The 24,287-nt window shown below is 37.2% G+C and overlaps 1 protein-coding gene across 2 annotated transcripts in view; it reads left to right on the top strand.

The window, feature by feature from the left end:
• The window catches only part of LOC140316729 (CUB and sushi domain-containing protein 3-like), a 241,286-nt gene that overhangs the window by 70,964 nt on the left and 146,035 nt on the right, over positions 1 to 24,287 (top strand). The window contains exons 7-20 of one of the 2 annotated variants that reach the window (XM_072394678.1): positions 202 to 279; positions 1,645 to 1,732; positions 2,249 to 2,373; positions 3,178 to 3,299; positions 6,305 to 6,408; positions 6,541 to 6,653; positions 6,938 to 7,120; positions 7,819 to 8,145; positions 11,154 to 11,348; positions 11,559 to 11,697; positions 12,496 to 12,683; positions 17,750 to 17,938; positions 19,787 to 19,903; positions 22,879 to 23,094. In XM_072394678.1, coding sequence (XP_072250779.1) covers positions 202 to 279; positions 1,645 to 1,732; positions 2,249 to 2,373; positions 3,178 to 3,299; positions 6,305 to 6,408; positions 6,541 to 6,653; positions 6,938 to 7,120; positions 7,819 to 8,145; positions 11,154 to 11,348; positions 11,559 to 11,697; positions 12,496 to 12,683; positions 17,750 to 17,938; positions 19,787 to 19,903; positions 22,879 to 23,094 — 2,184 coding nt within the window. Of the gene's footprint in view, positions 1 to 201; positions 280 to 1,644; positions 1,733 to 2,248; positions 2,374 to 3,177; positions 3,300 to 6,304; positions 6,409 to 6,540; positions 6,654 to 6,937; positions 7,121 to 7,818; positions 8,146 to 11,153; positions 11,349 to 11,558; positions 11,698 to 12,495; positions 12,684 to 17,749; positions 17,939 to 19,786; positions 19,904 to 22,878; positions 23,095 to 24,287 lie in introns of those variants that run through there. The other variant, XM_072394677.1, reaches the window with a different exon arrangement.

The following is a 24,287-nucleotide window of genomic DNA, read 5'->3' as shown; positions in this document are numbered from 1 at the left end:
ACAGAGGGAAACGGTGCAAAATTTGAAGAACCAGCAGTGGTTCTGGTACTGAAAGAGGATGTACAGCATTAGGAATTACCCTTTGATCTTCTTCAAAGGACCAAGCATTATCAAGAGAAAGAAATTATTGTACTGTATCTTCTCACATCTAATACTGTAACTTCTTTTATCTAATTAACTTTTTCTATTGCTCTCGACCAGTGAAAAGCTCTGGAGAGCTTAAATCCAGGGGGGTAAAATTATTACCAGGAAAGGACAACACTAACAAACTGTCTTTGAGTAAGTCTTTTATTTTTCTTATGCAACTGTGTTCATTGTTTGGATTATTTTGTTTATGTAGGGCTTGCGTTCTGGAGCTTTGTTTCTTTCTGTCTCTTTCTTTACTGGATCATTTGGTGAAGGAATTAAGCTACAGTACTAGATTTTGCAGAAGTGCAGTCTCTCTTTCTTTCTGATGACCCATTTCCCCTGCTCTCCTGGACTTCCTGTCCTGACAAAAAATCACCCAACTAGATCAGACCTAGTTATGTATCTTGCAGCAGTATGCTAAATTTGATAGGCTTCAGTTGGACAAAACTCTCACTCTCTCATTCTCTACTGTCTAAGCAGTACATTGACTTGTGTAATTTACATGCACAGCTGTAGTCGAGGTCGAGTGACCACTCACTTGTCACTTCAAACCAAACAGAATGCAGTCTAAATGCTTACAGAGCTCTATCATTAACATAAATCTGTAGCACAATTCCCTTTAACTCAGCAGTGTGCTAAACACTTGGAAGATAACAGGTTGTAATCTTTATTACCTTATGCATCATAGATTCAGCACTCCATGGAAACATGAATAATGCAGAAGGCTGTAATCTCTTCTATGAGACAAAACTTAAGACACAATGAGGAGTTGCTTTATATGTCTTGTTGATTTATTGCCTGTAATTGAACCCATACGTTCGTTATAACCTATAACAACTAGGTTCAAAGCTGATGAACGTCCTGAAAGAAGTCAAAGAAGAAAACACATGTCTGTGAAGCAAAACAGATGGTCCTCTATGAAGTGGTGCAAACCTTAACAATAATTATGATATGAGATATTTCTTGGATTTAATTTGATTTACAAATTAATAATTTGACACATACAAACATAAGAGAATTTCCTTTGTCTTAACCACCTCTCTACATTCTTACCATGAAAAAGACAATACACAATGTAATCCATATTTCCAAGGCTTTATCTAGTCTACTTAGATTATTATTAGAAATGGAAAGTCTGACTGAGTGATCCCTGTTGCTCTCACAAATGATGGTTGAAGGTTCTTTAATGCTCTGCTGGGCCCAGGTAGAGTTTCCTCTGTTTTGTTTAGCTCAGGTAAGGAAATTTAATTTAACCTTGGCATTAACTCTATCCCCAAACACGTGTGTACATTTCTAACAAAGCTGCCAAATAACCGGCAGTTAAACGTCTCTTATATTTGGAGATTATTAGACATCTCTATTATTGATGGAGCCAAGTGTTACTGTTAAACTGACAGGGTTATGTACTTTTCATGTGATTTTCACGGCCTGGGAAGGGGTCTGAAAGTATAGAGCTAATGACAGTTTAAAGAGCCTCTCTCAGAGCATTGTTGGTTCTTCCCTCTCTCTATTTAGTGAATGAAGGGGGAGTCAAACAGGTCTCGAATTACTGCCCTGACCCAGGGGAGCCGGAGAATGGCAAACGGATTGGTTCTGACTTCAGGTTAGTCGGTGCTTTGCAAATAAAGCTAACAAGCTCAGATTTGTGTACAGGACAGTTTAGAAATGGAGATTCAGTACATGTGCTCCAACCTGTTTCAGTATTTGCAGGGCTTTGCCCAGGCTTAATCTTTTGATTTTGGAAATGTGCAACCTTTATTAGATTTTGTATGTTCTGTCATAAATAAGATGTTAATCTGTTACACAGTATTGAGTATCCAATTATTATGATTAATAATATTGACAGTATAAATATCATATTATGGTAGGAACATGTATGGGACATGTAGTAGACCTTGATCATGTTTTGTCTGAATGTACTCTTGAAGCTTTGGAAATGTTCCCAAGTTCTTAAAATGAGCCACCTGGGCACCAAGTGTTAGTTACCAACCACTTTGAAGTCCTATATGTTTTTGTCTGAGTGACATGAAATAGATCATTAATTGGATATTTCATCAGGAATCATCTTTGTGGGATTGATTGCTTTTTCGGGCTCTAATAGCATTTGTTATCTTTTCAGCATCGGAGCCACTGCTCAATTTACCTGTGATGAAGACCATGTGCTTCAGGGTTCCAAAACGATTACCTGCCAGCGTGTAGCCGAAGTCTTCGCGGCTTGGAGTGATCATAGACCTGTCTGCAAGGGTGAGCGTGGCTTCCAAGGAGCTAATAAAACAGTTTGATTAAGTTAGTGCCTGTGGATGTAGGCTGTATGCAGATATAGGAAAGTTCATTTCTGTTAATTATGCATGAAAGCCTCCGCTGCAGCACTCTTCCAAAATGCTTTGCCAGTTTTTCTGTGTTCTGTCACACCTGGAGCACCTTTTAGAATTTGATTAATGGAAATGCAGCTAATAGACCCTCTCTCCACTTGTGCAAACAATATATTACCCCTCAGTCATATTACAATGCAGGAGTTATTACTCTACCTTGAGAGCCATCAATATTTATAATGAATCTGAAAAGAATGTGTATGCAGTGTAGTGCAGTAGACTGATAGATGGATTTATCTATGCAAGTCGAGTCACTGAACACATTTGTGTGTCCCTTTTTTACTTTTAAAATAGCACCAATTCTTATATATACACTTGCACAAAGATTTGAAGGTACTTGACAGACAAGTTGTTCCAGGCATCTTGGATAAATTTGTGAAGTGGAAGATTTTAAGCTGTGTCAGAAGCTTCTGTCTCTTCATGTAACCCCAGACTGACTCTACGATGTTTAGATCAGGGCTTTGTGGGGGTCTTATTATCTGTTGCAGGACTCCTTATTCTTCATGTCACTAAAGCTGTTTCTCTGTGACTCTTTTACAATTGGGATTGAAACAAATCAGACACTTTCCTGATGGTGTAGCATGATTGCTAAGACTAACCATTTGAGCAGCCTGAAACTTGTGCAGTGTGTAGTGTATATCATATGTGTCTTATGTCTTCTCTTCTAATGTTGCAGTGAAAACATGTGGGTCAAATCTTCAGGGACCCTCGGGGACGTTTACGTCTCCTAATTTCCCCATCCAATATGAAAGTAACTCCCAATGTGTGTGGATCATCACTGCCAGTGATCCGAACAAGGTAGTAGAACAAATGTTTTCACCTTTTAGTCAGTAATATTCCCACTCTTGTGTGTAACAATAAGAACCCACTGCAACAAGAACAGACTTATGGTCTTGACTCATTTTGAAATGTTTTACTTGTCTGACCTCACCAATTGAATAGGGATACAATCTAAAAAGTTGCATGGGTGTTGTCACTTGTATACTGAACCGTTTAGGTTTTGTGTTATCCATCCACATATACATAGCAGCATTAATAAAGCAGTTTTCTCCAAGACAAAAAGAACAATGAAAATACCGATTATAGGCCCAATAGGTATTTTTCATGATTGCTGTTACAGTTTTGAAAATATTAAGTGAAAAAGCCTTGTAAAATGCTATCATACCAGTATTGATCTTGTCAAGATCTGTAACTTTTCACTCTGTGTAGATTCTTTGCATTGACTTTTATCATTAGATTGCTTGTATCACCTTTAAACAATTTATAGAACAAATACCTGTACATTATTGCAAATAATATAAGTAACACAATGTTAATGTCTCACATTTATGACTCATAAGTAGTCCCTTATTACTTAAATGATAAATGCAAAATAGCATTTTCATGGTCGACTTACATATTTTCCATAAGGCATCTTTCCCCCTTCAAAGATTTCCACTTCTATATATGTATTTATGAATGCATCTTTTATCCAAGGTTTTCTTAAGTTACAAAAAGGTTACTCACAGATATTACCTAGTAGATATTTCTAGATACTACTAGAATATGTTTGCATTTGAACTTATTTTCAGTGTCATTGCCCTATATTGTAATCTACTGAGCTGCAGTTAGATTAGATTGAATTTTACCTCTCACCATTCTACCAATTTGACCTTGGCTGTCGGGATTTCAGCAATTCTCTTCTTTCATCTTGGGTAACAGAGGTGCTGAGAAAAAGTAGCTGAATGAGAACACCTGAAAAGGTTGGAGCTTATTTTCTTAGTAGTTACAAATGCAGTCTGACTAAACATAAATTTGTATCACTATTAGTATTTTTCCAAGCTAATTAAATAGATAAAGGTGTCAAATAATTGCTATCCAACCAATGAACATTAACCAACCAATAGTCATTCAGAACTGACTAGGAATGGCAAGGGCCGCATAGCTTTGTGCCAATGTGCACTCTCCTAGGCAAACAAGCCTTTGACTTGGCAGTGAAACTTGGTCCATTAGGGTTATTATGGTAATTATTTGTAGACATTGTAATGAGGCTGGTCTACATGAATATTGTGCAGACACTGTCCTCCCTCTAGCCAGAAAAAAGGAGGCTAAGGATGAGCAAGCGGCCATAATATGTTTGTCATCAACAGATGTGACACTAGTGTCATAACCACATCCTTCCTGTCATTGCTAATCCAGACAAAGTGTGGGCTAAGTTAATGTGGCTCATGTGTAATGTCTCTGCAGTACACAGTTTTATATGATTGTTATTAGAGTAAGCAGTTGTTGCCAGTTTAATAATTAAATATGCAATCTATCGTGATGTTATGAACATTTGCTTAACAACAAGATATACTAGTGACGGCCAACAAAGATATCTCAAGGGTAAATGCAGACAGGCAATTAATAATTTGCAACTCTTAAATTTGGTTGTTAGAATTTGATTTGTGCTCTGAAGTAATGTGACTTGATGCTGCTTTCAGTTTTTATATTGTTTTGAAGGATGCTTGCGCTTTCTTTGTTTGTGGAGTTGTGCATTTCTTTATCAGAATCTCATTTGATTAGCATTCTGAAATTTGATGTACATTTAGTTTTATGTTTACTTTTTATTTCTCTTTAAGCCTTTGTTGATTTGAGTTTAAGGGGGAGTTTCTGCATTATTCATAAAAATACCAGAATATAGGCCATATTATGCATTTATCTGAATTTTGAGCTTTTACAGCATTGCTTGATCGTTGCTGCAGCCTCTGCAAATGTATATGACATTTCATAGACTATCTCTCTGTAGGCTTGCCTTTCACAGTTTAGCTATTGCTCACATTTTCTTAAAAGGAAAGTTAGGGAAAAACAAGTAGTCATGTTATGGATTTTATCTAAATGAGACTGTGATTATTTGATAATAAAGCTTTAGAATAACTACTCATTTGATTGAGAACATTTGATCTGTTGAAATAAATGCTATGAATAGAAAAGACTCTTGGAATGGTTGTGTTTTACAAATGGTCTTTTTGTCTGAACAACTTTGGTCCAGGTAGGTGTAAATCAAATACCCTCCAACAGACTTATAAACCCATTGTTGTGCTTAAATGTACAGAAAACTATACAACACTACTTACAAGACAAAATATTTAATACCAATGGTATTAAATTTGGTAATAAATGGAAATACAATATAAAAAGCTATTCTTTTGTTCTCCACTTATCCAGTTTCATCAGAATTTTTAAGGACACATTACATGCTAAATTTTAGGCTTAAAGTTGTGAATCACTTCGCTGCTGCAAAAAGATTCTTAGTCTGTCACACTTTTCTGTGTTTTTTAAAAAACATCTAAAGATATGGGAACAAATTATCTGCTTCTGCCACATGGTCCCTAGTAAAAATGTTTCACAAGATAAATTGTAATTTTTTTTTGTTTGTTCTACCCTAAGTTGTCTGTTATGTCTAGATCAAATCTGATGAATCCCTTTAGTTAGGTGCCTTTGTTATGCTTTAGTGTTCCATTGATGTTCATTAAGTAGCTTAACAAAAGAACACATTCCTCTGACAATGTTAGAAGACAATTCAAACCTTCTCAATTCAACCCAATTCTGCAGGCTTCAGAAAGCCTGGATAATTGTTGCTCAAGATCCCCTTAGAATATTACCAGAAGTCTGGATTCTTAGAGATGAAGGGGCTCAAGATTTTTGCACTGTATTGCACGCAAACTATATCCACGTTTAGAAGAATGCTTCAGCAGCTTCATCCAAGCATTCTCATACTGTTTGTTAACACTTTGAAAATGCCCATGTCAAACTGACTTGCATTGTACTGTATGTGACTTCAGGTTATTCAGATCAACTTTGAAGAGTTTGACTTGGAAATTGGGTATGATTCACTAACCATTGGAGACGGAGGGGAAGTAGGGGACTCGAAAACAATAATTCAAGTGTAAGTGCAAGATATACTTGAAATAAATCAGTGACTGCACCAATCTAAAGTCTATGTACTACATTGCATTGTGTGACGAGATGATGTTGGAAACAGTTTGGAACCATAGTGATTTGTTTGTGCTATCTACAGGCTGACTGGGAGCTTTGTCCCAGACCTGATTGTCAGTATGTCCCATCAAATGTGGCTCCATCTGCAGTCTGATGAGAGTGTGGGCTCAATAGGCTTCAAGATCAACTATAAAGGTGCACAGACTTCAGTGTCGATATCACTTCTCACTGTCTTTTTCAATCACTCAGTAAAGCAAAAACTCTATTTTCTTCTCTAGCACTCTCTTCTCTGTGTGCCACTAAAATAAATTCCCCACCCCAAATCTCAGACCCCTCTAATGGACCTTTGAGAAACTTTTTTCCTCTTTAACATGATCTCCAAACTACTTGGCTTGGCTAAGTCCTCTGCTTTAACCCTTCTCCTTTACTTCCTTATTCCAAGTCATCTAACATTCCTCCTCTCCTACCCTCACCTACAGAAATTGACAAAGAGAGTTGTGGTGACCCCGGAACACCTCTGTATGGCTACCAAGATGGCAGTGGTTTTTTAAATGGACATGTTCTTCGCTTTGAATGCCAGTTTGGATTTGAGCTAATCGGGGAGAGGATGATAACCTGTCAGAACAACAATCAGTGGTCAGCTAATATCCCCATCTGTATATGTGAGTCCCAATCTTTTTTTTGTCATTGAAAGCAAGTAACGCAATCACTTACACACTTTTACATTGTTTGATTACAGTGTTTTAGATTGACCATGCAGCATCATGTTATATGCAACCAGCAGAGAGTAGTAGAATGGGAAATAAATGGCTTATATCTGGCTTGCTGTTCAGGCTTGGTTTAAACTAGAAGAAAGTTTTTTTTTTTGGGGGGGGGGGGGGGGGGGGGGGGGGTACACGCACTGTTGTGCTATACACACACTCTGTAAAATACAACCTGCATTTTACAGGGCTTCATCCTTTGTTAAGACAGCTGTAATTCCTCATTTTAGTTCAAGTGTACCTAACCCATATCCGTAACAAAAATCTAGACTTGTGTTTTTCCATGTGAACTCTGCCCATTGGGACAGTATGCAGTATTTCTGTGTGTCTCTCCTGCAATATGGCCATTCCCAATGTAATTTCATGTTGCTCGAGCTACTCGGTGCTCATGGGAGTACTGCTCTCTCCTGATTGCTGAGCTACTTATACAGTTGTGACATTGCTCCACACAAATCGTTGTGCCTTATGCTGATGTGGCAGAATGCACACTTTACAAAGTCATGTGGCCAGTGAGAGTTGCTGTAAGACAAATTACTTTACTTGGGTTATTGAAGTTTTTTTAATCAAAGTTTATATATTTTCTAAATTCTATCACACAGTCCCCTGTTTCTCCAACTTCACCGCACCCGTTGGGACGGTGCTGTCTCCCGACTATCCAGAAGGCTATGGCAACAACCTCAACTGTGTTTGGCTGATTATCTCTGAACCTGGCTCCAGGATTCATCTGGCCTTCAATGACTTTGACCTGGAGCCTCCCTATGACTTCCTTACTATCAAAGATGGGGATCAGTCAGGAGCCACAATCCTAGGGCGATTCTCAGGGGCTGAAGTTCCTTCTCACCTAACGTCTAACAGCAATGTTCTGCAGCTGGAATTTCAGGCTGATCACTCCATGTCTGGGAGAGGCTTCAATATTACCTACAGCAGTAAGTGACTGATCAACAGATCATGTTGTAGTAAAGCATACATGTGCAAATGAGTGCATCCAACCTTGTATTTGTATGGCTGGGGATTAGTGTGAGGATTATCGCTCAGCACCACCAACAGTGGCTCTGTGAGCTCCTAACTTTGTGCACTTTGTTGGTGCAACTTATCAAAGAAACGTAAAGTTACAGCTTATATTTTGTTGAGAATAAAAAAAAAATTGGGGGCAAACTTCAGCTGCACCTTTAATTAATTCATGCTCTCAGCATATTCTCTGCCTTTTTTTGAAAATGTTATTTAACAAAGAAAATAAATAATTTAATTTGGTGATGAATTCCAGACTTTTTTTTAATTGTTTAAGGATGTAATATGTGTTTTTGAGGGAGAAATATGCTAATTATCTTTCATATTTCTTTTGGGAACGTTGTTTTTGAACAATTCAATTGTTTTCTCCTGCATTTGTTGACCAACTAAAGATCTTCTGCCCATCTTTGCTCCTCAAAGACTGCACATACTCATTTTGTACCTGTAGACCTTACCTCTATGACCTTACCTTTGTTATTACAACTTATCTTTCATCAAATATTTTGACTTCACAATGTCTGTGATGAAATAGAAGTCACAGTAGATTTGAGTGTTTTTTTTATTTCCAGTTTCCATATCATCCCATCTTTTTGGTTAATATGATGAATATGGGCTTTAATTTGCGATTATCAGAAGTTAAAGCTTTAATTTAAAGGTATTTACATCCAACATAAAGCGAATATTTCAAAATTACAGCTCTTCAGCATGTACAGCCATCTTTTTCTGGGGTTCAGAAGTTATTCAGAGAAATAAACAAAACCATAAATAAAATGTAAATTTTTTATGCAAATCCTCAGCAGTGACTTGGTGTCTGGAAGAGAAAAGTGTTCTCTGTCGTGATTCTTTGTCAGGCCTTTCTTTTGGATATATTTTGTTGTTTATGTCTTTAGTTTTTTATTGAAATGCAGCTCAGTCAGCTTGATCTTAGTTTCATTTTACAAAGTCTGACTTTTTAAGATGTCTTTTGGCAGGCTAATCTGACCTTTCTTGTCTAGAGGCCATTGAATGGCCTACTGGTCAGTGTTGGTAATAACGGCGTTAGAGTATAACTGCGTTACTAACGGCATTATTTTTTTCAATAACAAGTATTCTAATTAATTACTTTTCCATCGTTGCAACACCGTTGCCGTTACTGAGAATGTGAAGTGGCGCGTTAATACAATTTGGTTAAATGAAGCGCAAAGTGTCAGGTTTCAGTCACACATCAGCTGCCTGGAGAGAGCAGGGGTGGGGATGATGACGCCGTTGCAAAAGCGATGATGATTGGCTGGGTGGATGGATTATGCCCTGCTCAGGCTGTCTCACTGCACGCTCTGACTGCCAAACACAACAATACAGCGACAGTGGCGACGAGACAGGGAAATTCAAAGGTAGCGTCCTCAAACTGGAAGTATCGGCACGACTTCTCGCTCATTTTTAATTAAAGGCAAGAATGTTTTTGTAAAATCCACACTATGCCCAGGAAAAAAAGACTTTATCCACATCTGCCTCAAGCAACTCGAATCTTATGAAGCACCTCGCATCAACACATGCTGCTGCTAACCCAACCCCAAGCCCAAATATATAAATATAGTTCTGTTTATTGGGCAGTCGGCCTAAAATACAGTTAGAGATTTGCACTAGTTAATGGTCAGATTTTCCTTTGTTTCGTTTTACCTAAGTTTACACGTGTTTCTTAATTTTCAATATTTATTCTTTATATATTTTTATTTCGATGCATTTCATATGGCAGGCTGCAATCTATTGAGTTCAAATAAATACCAAATGTTCTAAAATACTTCATATAGTGTTTTTATTCTTCAGTCAGTTAATATAAACGTCTTTGACGTTAAAGATGTTATAGAACGTAATAGCGTATAGAACATGAAAAATAACGTCAGTGACTTTGTTGAGTAACTAATTACTCTTACAATGAGGTAACTGAGTTACTAACTCAGTGGTTAAAAGATGAACAACACTGCTACTGGCTAACTCCATGTATTTGCTCGTATGATTTAGTCTTTTTTTCTCTAGGAACTTGGGAACTGTTACTAATACCTCCTGGAGACTATGCCCAGTTGTTGAGCTTTTGTGTTTTATTATGTTTTTTTTTTTTTCAGAATGTACCAAACTTTTGGTTTGGCCACAGTTGGGTTCACTGCAGTAGCTTCTAAATGCAAATGCAACCCAGGACCTTTACCTGCCTATTGATTAATAAATAATGAAGGTCTGGCTCATGCCTGTCCATGAGGCTAACCTTTGAGTAGTCCAACTACTCTGAGCTGCCAAAAGAGAGATTTTTACATATTAAACAGTTGTAATTTCTAAACCTTTCCTCTAGTTTAGATGTGAGTACCATCAAATTAAAACTGAGAGTCTGAACTTTAGACCTTTATTAATTATTTAACCGTGACCTGAATATTTTAGTTAACAACTTTAATGATGAATTCTGTCCATGTTTAAAGAGTTCGGGACATAAATGAAATGTACCACAAATAATTAGACAGCAAAAGTGGACATGACATTGTCAGATTGCTGCTGAGTAATAATAGGTACATTAACATACTAATAATGTTCCAAATACATGTATTTTGACACACGACTTGAAGTATAAAAGCTATAATAGAAATGCTTCAATAAAACTTAAACCAACAGTGTATTAACAACCAAACAGCTACATGTGGGACAATGAATAAGGGGCTTAACTTGTATGCTCTAATGCTCATCAAAATTCCATTGTAGTGTTTGTTTTGTGGCCAACCCTCAACAAGCTCTAAAGACAGGCTATTAGCCTTGGATGTACAGCGAGGACCACTGTTGTGTTTCCACCCGTAAAAAAACAGACCGCTACATCCATTTTCCTTATCTGGCTGTACTCAGAGACTCCATTTCTCATTTCTTGTAAGTGTTTGACACCAGATCTTGTTCTCCCTTTTCTCATTACAAGCTTTTGGGCATAATGAGTGCCCCGACCCTGGCATACCTTTGAATGGTAGGCGCTTCGGGGACAGTTTCCAACTGGGAAGTTCCATCTCTGTGGTTTGTGAGGAGGGCTTCATCAAGACACAAGGTGCTGACACCATCACATGCCATCTCGAGGAGGACAAGGTGATGTGGAGTGGACTCATTCCCAAATGTGAAGGTATTGAAATGGAATAGCTGATAACTGCGACTTTGAGAACATTTGTTTTTGGGTATCTGTAACAAAAAGCCCTTTTGCGACTCATCCTGTATGTTATCGTTAGTGTTTAATGTTGATTTTCTATTTTCTTGAATGCATTTGTTGTGTTTTGTCCTATATTCTCCATGTTCTTCATCACTCAAAAACATTCCCACTTCTCTTCTTCTCCAGCTCCTTGTGGGGGGCACTACTCAGGGCCATCTGGTGTCATCCTCTCCCCGGGGTGGCCAGGCTACTACAAAGATTCCTTGAGTTGTGAGTGGGTCATTGAGGCCGAGATGGGGCGCTCCATCAAGATTAGCTTTGACAGGTCTGTATGACACCACTGAGACAACTCAACCAACACAGCTGTGGAATCAAAGACATACACTCACACAAAGACAAGCAGAAGCTGAAATTCAACACAATGTTAGTACTCCAATATGTAAGCACACAGATGCATTTCTTCTCAAAAACAAGTACACATACAGTTTATACACATGCTTTAGTTGCACACAAGTGGCTTACACTGATACTTATACCATACCCAGAGGTAGTCTTGTTTCCAGCAATGTTAAAACCTTGACTAATTCTTTATTTTGCTCCATTCCTTTAAGAACTCCAATAAGTTAATCTTGCTTTAAGATCAAATGTTCATGTTTTTCCATTACTTAGTCACTTCTTTAAAAAGAGACAGAAGTGCTGCTTTGACAAAGCAAAACCTTTCAGTGAAAAGTATTTTCCCTTCCAGAATGAAAATGAGCTCAGGTTGTCTTATGCTCAGTCAGTTTCTGGTTGTGTACAGGGAATACACATATTTATCATATTAAGTAGATTTGAGTGTGAAAATGTCTGAAAGAATTTTTTTCCCAATATATTGATTAGTGATGATGGCTGTTGTTTGATGTAGAAATCAGCGTGGCTACAGACTTGTACCAGATCATATTTTTTAGAAGCTCATTGATCTTATACCATTAGAGTGATTTAAATTATTGCTTTGCAAGTTACTTCTTCTCATCTTTCTTCACAAATTAGTGTGTTTTCTCTCTGTCAAACTAAAGGTGCCACTCTGAATACAAATCATTTATCTGATTCTGTAATTCATCTTTCTTTTCTTTTAACTCCTAAGGTTTCAAACTGAGCTCAGTTATGACTTTCTGGAAGTGCATGATGGTCCCAACCTGCTCTCTCCTATGATTGGCTCATTTAATGGAACCCAGGTCCCTCAGTTCCTGTTTAGTAGCAGTAACTTCCTGTATCTGCTTTTCACCACTGACAACAGTCGGTCAAATAGTGGCTTCAAGATCTTCTACCAAGGTGAGAATGTGCTGCTGTTGCCTGCATTTACTGCAAAACATTTAGGTACATGAGTTGTGTTCCATTAATCTATCAATGCAGGAATGCTGCAACAATATTCTTTCATAAAAATGATCCATAGTTGGATATCGAATTTGATGTCTTTGTTAGGATTTGTTAAACATCTTGAATTATCATTTTTTTTAAATTTCTTTTCATAAAATAATGCTTGTCAAATATTCAAAAAGAGAAACCAAAGTGATTGGCTTTACTTGTCACAACTTTATTAAACTGAGGATGTGATACCTGTGAAGAGCAGTAGTATTAACATGAGAACTTTTGTGTTGGTTCTCAAGCTAAAACTAACTTTATTTGCTCCAGGTACGGGGATAATAAATTTTGAGTTATCCCTATTTCCACTGTTTACCATTATTTTTGGATGTGAGGCAAACCAAGGTCAATTCTACTGTTGTAAACCGTATCATATTCTGTTGACAATTTGTCACAATTCACAAATGCTTCAGGCTTATCAGTAATAGCAATTTTTGTGAGAGATTAAGGAACAGTTCCCGAGTGAAATAAGAGACAAACTTTTTGACAAAGTCAGCTGTGCATAATGGTCTCAGTGGCTTATTGAAAAAAGAAAAACATGCTGAATTCTTCTCATCAGGGACTCTGTGAATGTGCTGTATATAGTTACTGTTTATGCTTGTTGCATAGCTTAATTGCTTAAGCCTTTTCTTCAGTGCTGTGTCCGCATTGTGTTGTTTCCAAATTGATTCATTACAATCCTAGTTGCTTGTGCAGAAGTTGGTTTCTTACGCTGCATTTTAGATTTTTTTTCCCCCTGTTAGTGGTGTTCTCACACTGTAAAACTGGTAAGGTAGTGCAGCTCGACATGCACTGCACTTTATATCATTGCTGCATCGTGTGGGGTTCATTTGGAAGGAATGTTTATGTATTCATCTATGTTTTTCTTCTGAATTTAAGTTTCCTCTCTAAGTATTTTCACTTCAGAAACTGTTATTATATGTCTGTATAGCAATGGAATCACGTTAATGTACCCTTTCTACTGAGAAAAGAAGTCAGACTTCAGTCGATGACTCTAAGCTCTCTGATAGGAGCTTCTTAGCAATCAATACAAATTATCCTGCTGGTCTTAGACTGTGGAAGACTGCAGAAGGTGGAAAACCACCTGAGATGGTCCGAGACCACAAAAGTAAATTTGTAAACAAAAGATGAAACTAGATAAGACTGTTAGGGATATATGAGGTTTTTGTGAATGAAAGGCTTGAATCAAAGGGACTTCTCAGGTGCAACAGTGGGACCTGAACAAAGTTGCCTTTGAATGCACAGATTGCCAAAGAAAATCTGCATTATTAAAGAAAACTATTTACTCTCAAAGGTGTTTAATTTGAAACAAATTTATGTGATCATTTTATGTAATTTCTGGAGTCTTTGAAAGATTTAATGAAAAAAAATTGTGGACATAGTGTGATCTATTTTTTTCACAATTTTTTGCACTAGCACCATTGCCCTTGTCATTCTGATTTGATTCATAAGACAAAGTTTGTTATTATGTCCGTATTATTGACTGAAAGCAGGGCACAAGTGCCCGTGTCTTATTACATTTCGTTCTTAAGTGCATCTCTCTTTTGTTGATGAGGCTATTGAAAAGCAATAACAGTAAGATCATATTTGCTTCCTCCATTGCTTTTTAGGCTATATCTAATTGTTGAAATACTTTGGAGAAAACCTAGCCCACTTTGTTTGTAAAACTGGCAGTACAGAATAAGAATGAATTGTTCTGTGAATAAACAACAGCACATAAACATGGCGTTATTCCCTTTGCGTGTAAAACTTTATATATTATAGGGCAAAAAACAGGATCATATCAAGTAAATTATCCCCTAAAAAATTAGATGCACAGGATATAATAACATATATTTGCTGAACTCCATGTATTAGGAATGAATGGAGGTCATTATTTTCTACCAAAATCCCACACCCTTGAGACCAGCACCAGCAGTGATCAATGAATGCTCTACTTCTTGGACACATTAAGGCAAAATCCATGGTTTCCTTACTAAAAATATCAAATCTTACTGAGGTAAAGTTTTCTGCAGAGGTTTAAAATCACAAAGGATCCTCAAAGTTATCACACAGGCATAAACAGTCAGTTGGGGATGCTACGTTTTATATTATTACCATATCTATATATGTGGCTTACAAATGGCTTCTGTAAGTGTGTTATTCTGTCTCTTTTAGCCACCAGTCTCACGCTATGTAGCTCTAAGTGTTGTTTGTAAGCCATGCACTAGAAGTGTCCTTCATCTACAGGATTAGAATATTTTATGATTGGGTATAACTTGTTCAGATCATTCAATATTTATTTGATGAGCTGAGAGTGTGATGCCGATGGATTTTTTTGGATGGAATTGTACGTAGGTGAGCTGTACCTTTAAATGCATCCTACTCTGAGCTTAAAGGCACTGATACTAGATGTATGAACAGGATCCTTCCTGCTGACATGTGAAAATCCTTTGAGGGATTGTCAGTTGAAAGTACCACAGCATTAGACTGGAACCAGAATGCCTTTGAAAGAAAGAGATAGTTCAGTTCTGACATGATGGACATATTTATGTAAAATTTGCTTGACATGAATATAGGATTTTAGTTATATCATACATAAATATGACCGTGTATTTGTATTTTAGGGAAACATGACTATATACAAACACATCTATGTCCTCAGTTGCAGTATGATATGAATGCATTTGTGTTCAAATTAAATTATTGTAAAATGGGAAATCTAGCTAAGATGAAAGTTCTGTAAATGCTTGCTGAGAATAGCCCACCCAACGATGACCTGACAACTGCTTACACAACTGTTGCCAGTCTTTGCCTTAAATCAGCATATTTTTAGTGCATCAAAAGCAACCCTACTTGGAAGACATCCAAATGGAAATCACAGGGAAAAATGGGGTAATCTCTTTCCAGCTTGCATTGCTGGAAATTTAGAGGGAGCTGTCACTACTATGAAACCAGCTCGTTCTAGGAGTCAAACCAGCCATAAAAATAGTCTTTATAAAAACCTGAAATGATGAGCCAACACATTCATGAACAGGAGAAACTGCATTTGTCCAGTTCTCCAAGGTCACACCCCCAGTTGTTGTTCCACATGAAACAACTGCGCTTTACTCCCTCACTGTACCCATCTAACATCTACCTTTGACCCTCTATCTGTAGGTGATTTTCTGATTTGAAAAAAATAAAAATATATAAAAAAAATAAATAAATGGATGAATTTGAAACACTGTTAAACTAAAACAACCAACATTTGATGTTGTCAGGGTTCACGGTGTCTTTATTATCCCTGTGGGGTAATTTGGTTTGCAGCAAGCAGTCATTCAGTCTTGCAATCATGCAAAAACAACAAAGCCAAGCAAAACAAATAAAATAGCAGCAAGGGATGATGAATAAAAACAAAGTAAAGTAAAGCTACTTATTTAGCAGAGCAATGGCAGCAGGGACGAGGGAATGTTTGTATCTATTTGTCCTGCATTGTGGCAGGATGTACCTCCGCCTTGACGGAAGAGGCAGAAACTCATGAGCCAAAGCTCTGATCTGTCAGGATCGAAAGGGCCTTGCAAAGGAATCTGGTTCGATACAGGCTAGAGAGGTCATTTAGATTAATCCCTGCAGTTTTCCCACACTGTTTTGCAATCTGTTTATATTTTTAAGAGAAAGGGAACCGTACCAACAGATAAAATAATGTTAAAAGGGATTCTATGGAACAAGAGTGAAACATTTTCATAAAAGTACTGTCAACATTAAAACTATGAAGCTTCCCATTAAAAAAATACATGCGCTGATGAGCCTTCTTATGCACAGCAGCAACATGAAGCTCAAAGGACAACTTGTTGTCCAAGTGAGTGCCGAAGTTATTTATAGCTGTCAACTATCTCCACGGTTCTCCAGGGAGAACTGTTATGTGTGATGTGCTGCAACATAACGTGTTGTTGTTTGAAATGTTTTTATAAGATAAATGTTAAGTGTATTTGCTCTGTTTTGAGTAAATATTAGTGGTGATTTTTTTTATAGGTTGAAAGTCAGAATAGAAGTTATGGTGAATCTGTGAAAAGATTGTTTTTCAAATAATGTTCTTTACCTTTTGGTTGAGAGGAATGTAACTTTAAAGGTTCTATTAGCATTTAGTTTGATGAATATAATTGGATATCACATTGATTCAAGGTCGTATGACTTCACTATACGTCTGCATTGCAAAATGCGTATTTCATGTCCATTGATAAAGTCAATTTGTCAGTATCTAATAACATACGGATTAGAAGGAAAAAAGTAGTAATTTCCACAGTGATATTCTGTTTTATACATGGGCACTTGTGTACTCAACACAATAAAAACAAGTGGCTTGATCTGTGCTCTAACTGCCCGTTAGTTCCCTGTGAAGCGGACTGCACAGGGTGTTCAGCCATGCTAGTTGATTCCAAACCACAGGGAGCAAAATCGTTGTAGTCGAAGGGAACTGTGAACTATGTATGGAAGAGCTGAACAACAGTTTGTTCAGCTCACAATAAACTAAGAGAATGTAAACAAAGGCAATTCTCAACAAAATTCTTCTATTTGGAGTACCCTGTAGTGTCACCAATGAAACTCTCCCCTTTTATTATTATGGTCACCCCACATTCTGGGAGATTTTCTACTGCTGCTGGTGCTTTGACCTCTGAAAGCTAATGCTAAGAGTTCCACATCTAAGCTAGTCATGTAGCTTAGCTTTATAATAGTCTACTCTTTTATATTGCCAGTAATTTGTATAAAGTTTTGAAAACAAATATTTTTCCGTAACAACCGTTAAATCAGTAATGATGACTGGAATTATTGTGACGTGTCAACTGTTAAGCAGGATGGCTCTTTTTTTCTTTCATTTTAGCTAGAAATGCCACTGAGATGCAAGGGCTTACCTTATGAAAAGAACTTGCTATGAAACTCAAATGATGATAATCAAATATTAAATTGGACTTGCAAGAAGCACATTCAAGAGTATTGTGTATTTTTATTTCTTCTAGTGGTCACATTGGACACATACTCCTGTATGGATCCTGGTATCCCAGTTAATGGCATACGGTTGAGCAATGACCTGTCCATTGGTTCCACGGTGTCCTTCCAGTGTGACCCAGGATATAAAGTAAGCCATGAGGAACCGCTAGTTTGTGAGAAGAACCACTTTTGGAGCCATCCACTGCCCACTTGTGACGGTATGTATACGTTTCTAATTGCTGTGCATTCAAGCCAAGGGATTTGTCTAATCAGTAATACATACATTTTGTAGCTGATTAGCTTATTAAGATGTGAGCATGATTTTCAAAAAGTAATCATAGAGCTGTTTCCCCTTTAATATTTACATCATGAACATTTTTTTTTTATTCAGAGAATCCTACACCCAGCTTACACCCAACTTACTGCATGTAATCACGTGATAGTGTAGACTGATTATCCTCCACTTCAAAGTCCAGCATGTTCCAGATACTTCACATGATCGCTTATTCGCTATGATGTGTTTATATAATCTTTCTTGTTGTTTAGAAACATACTGAGAAAGAGTTGTGGCAATGATTGTTGCAGCGCACAAACCGTAAATGATTCCTCTTTGTCACAGATCACTTGACTGAGACGAAGTAACAGATAAAATACTTGCAAGAGCTGTCAGGGAGAATGATACCATGCATATAATGCAGCGTAATGTTATACAGCTTCATCCAAATAGCTGCTCTGAAAATTAATTTTATATCTTGGAGCATTTTTTTCTTGCCTAGGTGTGTGCAAGACTGTTGCCAAACACCTTGGCTTTGTGCCTGTGGAGTCTCTGAAGTAATCGTTTCTCAAGCATGCTCATCCACTTTTAATGACTTTATGTAATTTTGGCTCATTAATAAAATATTTGATATAATTTTATTGGTGGGTAAGGATTCAGGCCTTGATGTGTTGTGCTCGCTGGATGGCCCAAGGGTGGAAGGAGAGAGGATAAGAGAGGGGTTGGGATTGTGCAGCTGTGGAGCCTGAGGCTTCCTATGTTCTAAAACATCAGCTGACATTCATTATTTTGAAAGTATGGACACGCACATGAGTTCTACTCCCAATACTTGTTCAATGATAGCTGTTTCGAGAAAGGCATCAATGCATTTGTCTGCAGTACCACCCTTAAAGCATTTAAGCCAAAGAACACACACTTAAAGACCAATATGCAAAAGAGAAAAACAATATTCTTGTTAAATTTCATGAATGGTGTATTTAACAAGCATTGCCCTTTATGTAAAATGACCTTTTAGTTGAAACCTAGTGTCAGCATGAGAAAACATTAACAGGTTTGAACAATACCCAATTACAGCACTTAACCTTCAGGCTGATCTGGCATTCGCCTCTCAGTGCCAACCAGCACCTGATGAGGGGAGAGATATATCTCATTAACTTATTTTGAAAGAATAAGAAGCTTTTGACAGTTTATTAAGCCAATAGTCGGCTATGCAAGAGAGTCATGTCACTGAGATGACTTTAGAGTTATTCCTTAAAGCAGCATTTGCTGTCATCTGCTCTTCAACTGCTCTGGATCGAGAAGTTGCAGCTGCATTATTAACCCAATCTGAATAAAAAGTAGTTTGACAGCAATTGTTTCTATTATAAAAGAAATAGTTCAAAATGACTTTGAAGTGACAGTTAACATAAGTCCAGATGCTCTAATCCGATGAATATGCCTGTCAGTTCTTGTGTATTGTAAGTCAATTTAATGGATTATCATGTTTTCTGACCATATCTTTCAGTTTGACATGCAAGGAGTGTAGAAACCTGGATGGAAAGTTGAATTAATCAATAATTTAGTGTCCTGTTAAGCAGTGGGGTTGGTTTGGAGAGAAGACGAGGGAAAAAACATTGTGTTGCCAGAATTACAGGTAGTCATAAAAATAGCCAGACAGGATGCGATATGACTCAAATGCATTATTCATCCAAACCGCTTCTTTGTCCTCAGGTGAAGGATTTATTGGTTCATTTTCAGATTTTTTTCTTTTCCCTGCAACAGTTATCGTTCATTATCTTCCTTCTCCATTCAGCGTCATGTGGTGGGGATATCAGGGGACCTGCAGGAATCATCCTCTCACCTGGTTACCCAGAGCTGTATCCAAACTCTCTCAATTGTACTTGGACGGTTGAAGTTAGCCATGGAAAAGGTAGGAAAACTTATTTTCTAACTTGTATAATAAGATATTGTTCCATGTATACTTGATGTATACTCAAAACACATTTTTTTATGTTATTTTAAGCCGTATGTGGTGAGAAACTTCAAATGTTGATCTGTTCATTTAAGAAACATGTATATAATTATTACTGCACATCAATGACAGCAAAATGCGTTTTCATAATCCTTACTACAGTAGGCTAACAATGGCCAAATTATACAACCATGAATTTAGTGTTGATGGTAGAGGACGCTCCCTCGACAGATTCTAAGAACAGGGATATTTGTAGTGTTCTGAAAGGTGTAAAGCGCATATTTTCTCCTTGAGTGAAAATCATTAAAATGAATCTTATTTCTGCCATATGTATGTGCAGGATGAATATTCACATTACCTGTGATTCCTTTTTTTATCAGCTAATTGTGTTTCATGTGTTGCTCTTAGTAATTCTTCCACTTACAGTGGTGAACGCTTGTGAACTCTTTGATTACTTTCATCTTAACGTGTTAAATGGTTCATTTAGAACTTGTCATGATGATCACGTATCTTCAGAAACGTATACCAAGGTTTCACTGTAAATAATAAAGAATGTGGTATGTTTCAAATTCCTCTGCTGGATAGTTTTCTATTTTTAAGAGAACATTGCGTTATACACATTTATTTAATAAATAGTTTTGACCTTTCATTGTCTGTCTGTGAAGACAATTCCGATATCTGTTTTCTTTACAAATCATTCTTCATCTTATTAGTTTTGTTCTGTTTATTTAGATCCTTACTTTACGTTAAATGAAGAGTAACCAGTACTTCGAGGCACTATCTTTCATTGTTATTTGAAAAACCCACCAAGCTTACCTTCGGACTATAGATGTATTATGCTCATGTATGTTTTAGCAGTGCTCCTTCTTATCCTAATACAGGGTCCACAAAAATGTGGTATCTTACTTGTAAATTACCAGTTGATCAAACTAGATTTACTTCCTAAAGGATTACTCCTAATTGTCATCTCACAAATCAGTTTTAATGATTAAAACATTAAACATCTCTCATCCTCATTACTGCATTTATGTCTTTCTTTTCTCCTTTAATATACAAACATAAGTGGAGTCACAGAGCTGAACTGCAGCCAGAACTTGTTAACTGATCACAGCATGTTAAAAGATGAGAAATCGATATTGGTTTTTCCTTTAATTTATCAGAAGTCTTCATATTTACTTGATTGCAGTTTCCATGACATTATTGGTTTCCATACTTACACACTACCTGTAACTCTGGTAACTCTTTCAGGTTTCTTAGCCAAACTCTTCTAGGTTTTTCCTGTCTGCTTTATCAACAATATAAGGCAGTTACGTTTTATGAGAAAACAGATAATGAATCTGTTCAGCCGGTATTGATTTCCTTTGTTTATTATTACCTCTTCTTGTCAGCAGAAAACAAAGCAAGCCGTAATATCTAAATCTTGTAACTAATGTATTATAATAAAGTGAAGGCTTCTGACAGAGGAGACTTCTGATTAATTGATCATTTGCCTTGAGTCTCTGTAATATAATTACTATTCTACTGAGCATGATCAAACATACAATTTTGTTGTTGCTTTTAGGGTCATTTGGGATTTTCTTTATCAAGTGAGCTAAACATTGTGGAGGGCTTTACAGAGCAATATTGGAAAAGATTCAACAGGTGGCATGGCAATGCCTGGTGCTGTTATTGTGTCTTAGCAACCGTGTGATGGAACAGCCACATGCATTCTATACAGTCTACATACACAGTGCCCTCCATAATGTTTGAGACAAAGTCTATTTTTTTTTTTTTTGCGCTCAACCTCTGCTCGTCAATGTGAAAAATTCTAAACTAAACGATTCAGATGCGATTAAAGTATGCATTCCAGACATTAATCTAAAGTAATTTTCATATCTTTCAGTGCCACCATGTAGAAATTACAACACTTTTGATACACAGCTCCCCTCATTTCCGGGCACCATAATGTTTGGGCCAATTCACATTCCAGGTTTTCATGATTACTCACATGTTTTTCATTGCTTTATTAGTGCAGGGATAAGATACCGAGACTTGCTTCTAAAAGTTGGAGTCTGTAGAGAACTGTTCTAATTTCTACATGGTGGAACTGAAATGTATTAAAATTTTAAATCAGAGTCTGGACTGTGCAGTTTAATTATGTCGGAATTGTTTGATTTAGAATTTGACACTGAGGAGCAGAGGGGTAATTCAAAGAAAAATGTGAGTTTTTCCCAAACATTATGGAGGGCACTGTATACATTGTCCACCTTCCCAAATGTTAAATGTTCGTTTGTTCCTAGAAAATAAAACAACCATTTTGACTAATCTGAGTGAAATTTGTAGGTCTTTGCTCACATTTTCTATCAGTTACTACTATGTGTTTTCTCATCATACAAATGCAAATTTGTCTGATTTGCCTGCTTTTTGACCTTGGTTAAAACTTAGTTTTACTTATACAAAGTGAGAAGATATCACCAATGTTTTTTTTTAAATGTAAGTTAAAAAATTTTTTTTAAAGTGCATTTGTCCATTTATTAAAGACTTATTTTAATAATGCAAAATAGAAATGTAAATCGAATAAAAACAGGAAACTATTCTGAAATACACTTGTTTTTTTCACTTTAAATTTTCTGTTGACTTTGCCTTATACATTTTTTTCCTGTCTTGTTCTACTGTGATGATTATAGAAAATGCATTTTAGTATGTACCGTCATGCTCCTGCTGTAAAGATTAGGACATCAGTCAATGAATAGATGAACATTTTATTTTGTAAAAAAACCTTAATCAAGATATAACTACAGCAGAAATGACAGATTACTACATGAGCAGAACACATAAACATGAAAGCATAAAGATACAAAGATCAGAAACAATTCAAGCCTAATCTGTCACGATCAATCATTTTTCAGATTTTCCTGAAACCTTCTAACATTGGATATGTTTCTTCCTTCAAGGTGTCCAGTTCACTTTTCACTCCTTCCACCTGGAGGATCACCATGACTACCTTCTGATAACAGAAAATGGCAGTTTCGCACAGCCTCTGGCTCGACTCACTGGCTCGGAGAGGCCTGTGTCAGTTAATGCCGGCCTGTATGGGAACTTCAAGGCACAGCTACGCTTCATTTCTGACTTCTCCATATCTCTACAGGGATTCAACATCTCCTTTTCAGGTGTGTAGGCATATGTGTGTTTTGTCCGTAGGAGAAATGGCTTGGGGGTGTTGATAGCTGTATTGATAGGTTTGAAATGAAGGAGGGTGAATTGCCCAGTGGAAACAGCAGAGAGTAGTACAAGTGCTGAAAACACAGTTGTTAGTATTGTTTAGGATAGGTTTTATGCTTAAATGAAAGTCAGTAATGGGCTCAGAAAGGTGTTTTAACCCTTTCAAAGAGGAGAGTAACATGCAGGAGGTGAGTTCTCGGTCAGTGGGCTGAAGCTAGACTATGCCTCAGGTCTGCGATGGTCAGATGAGGATAATTAGCACACAAAGAGATCATGCAGGTAGTGGGTGTCTGACTGTGATGTAAATCCACATCAAAGCATGTGAGCCAGTGTCCGGAGGACTGAAGAGACTGCAGTGTATAGAAGTAATGGGCCCCCTTACAGAGACCAAGGAATGAATGATTATAAAGAAGAGGTGATACAAGGCTTGTGGAGAGACGTAGAGAGGAGGTGAGACAGATGGCAATGCTGAGTGAGCAAGGTTGATAGCGAGGGAAGAGAAAGAGGGAGACAGAAGGAAAGACATGGAAAGGAAAAAGACAGGGGGTCTGCTTCATGGAGCACTCTAGCTTTATATTTGCCTGCTGTTAGCTGAAGTGAAGCATAACTTATGCAGTTATGAATATTCATTAAACACTTTCTGATTGTGTGTGTGCATGTGTGTGTGTTTGTCCTTTCATTGTCTATAATTAGCATCCATAGATTTCCTGATTAGAATTAATATTTTGACCTTTTACAACCTTTGATGAAGGTCTGCCAACAATCTCAGGCCACTTTCTACAGCAGAGGGCTGATATAATGTTTTGCCAGGCTCAAATCAAATGGGCCTATAGAGTCCTTCATATTGCCACATTCAAACTGAGAGAAATGCTGATGGTATTAAGATCTTATTTTCTTCTGCAGCCTGAGATGCATGCACTCAAATTCTAAGGCCACCACCAGGCAGTGTGTGAAAGGATTTGCACAGAGGGTGGCCTAGTTTTTACAGAGGCCATCCTTCATCTAGACATCTCAAGCTTTGGGCACCTGATGAAGTGTCCTTGAGCAAGACAGTTAATCCCCCCAAGTTACAATATTTCTTTGACTGAATGTGCACTGTTCTTTGAAAGGAGCAAGAAAAAAAAATGTATTACAGGTTTCT

Source organism: Leuresthes tenuis, unplaced genomic scaffold, assembly GCF_036924035.1.
Source record: "Leuresthes tenuis unplaced genomic scaffold, fLeuTen1.0.hap1 SCAF_10, whole genome shotgun sequence".
Taxonomy (NCBI): Eukaryota; Metazoa; Chordata; class Actinopteri; order Atheriniformes; family Atherinopsidae; genus Leuresthes; species Leuresthes tenuis.
Note: the sequence above shows the minus strand (reverse complement) of the source record. Positions and strands in the feature narration are given on the sequence as shown.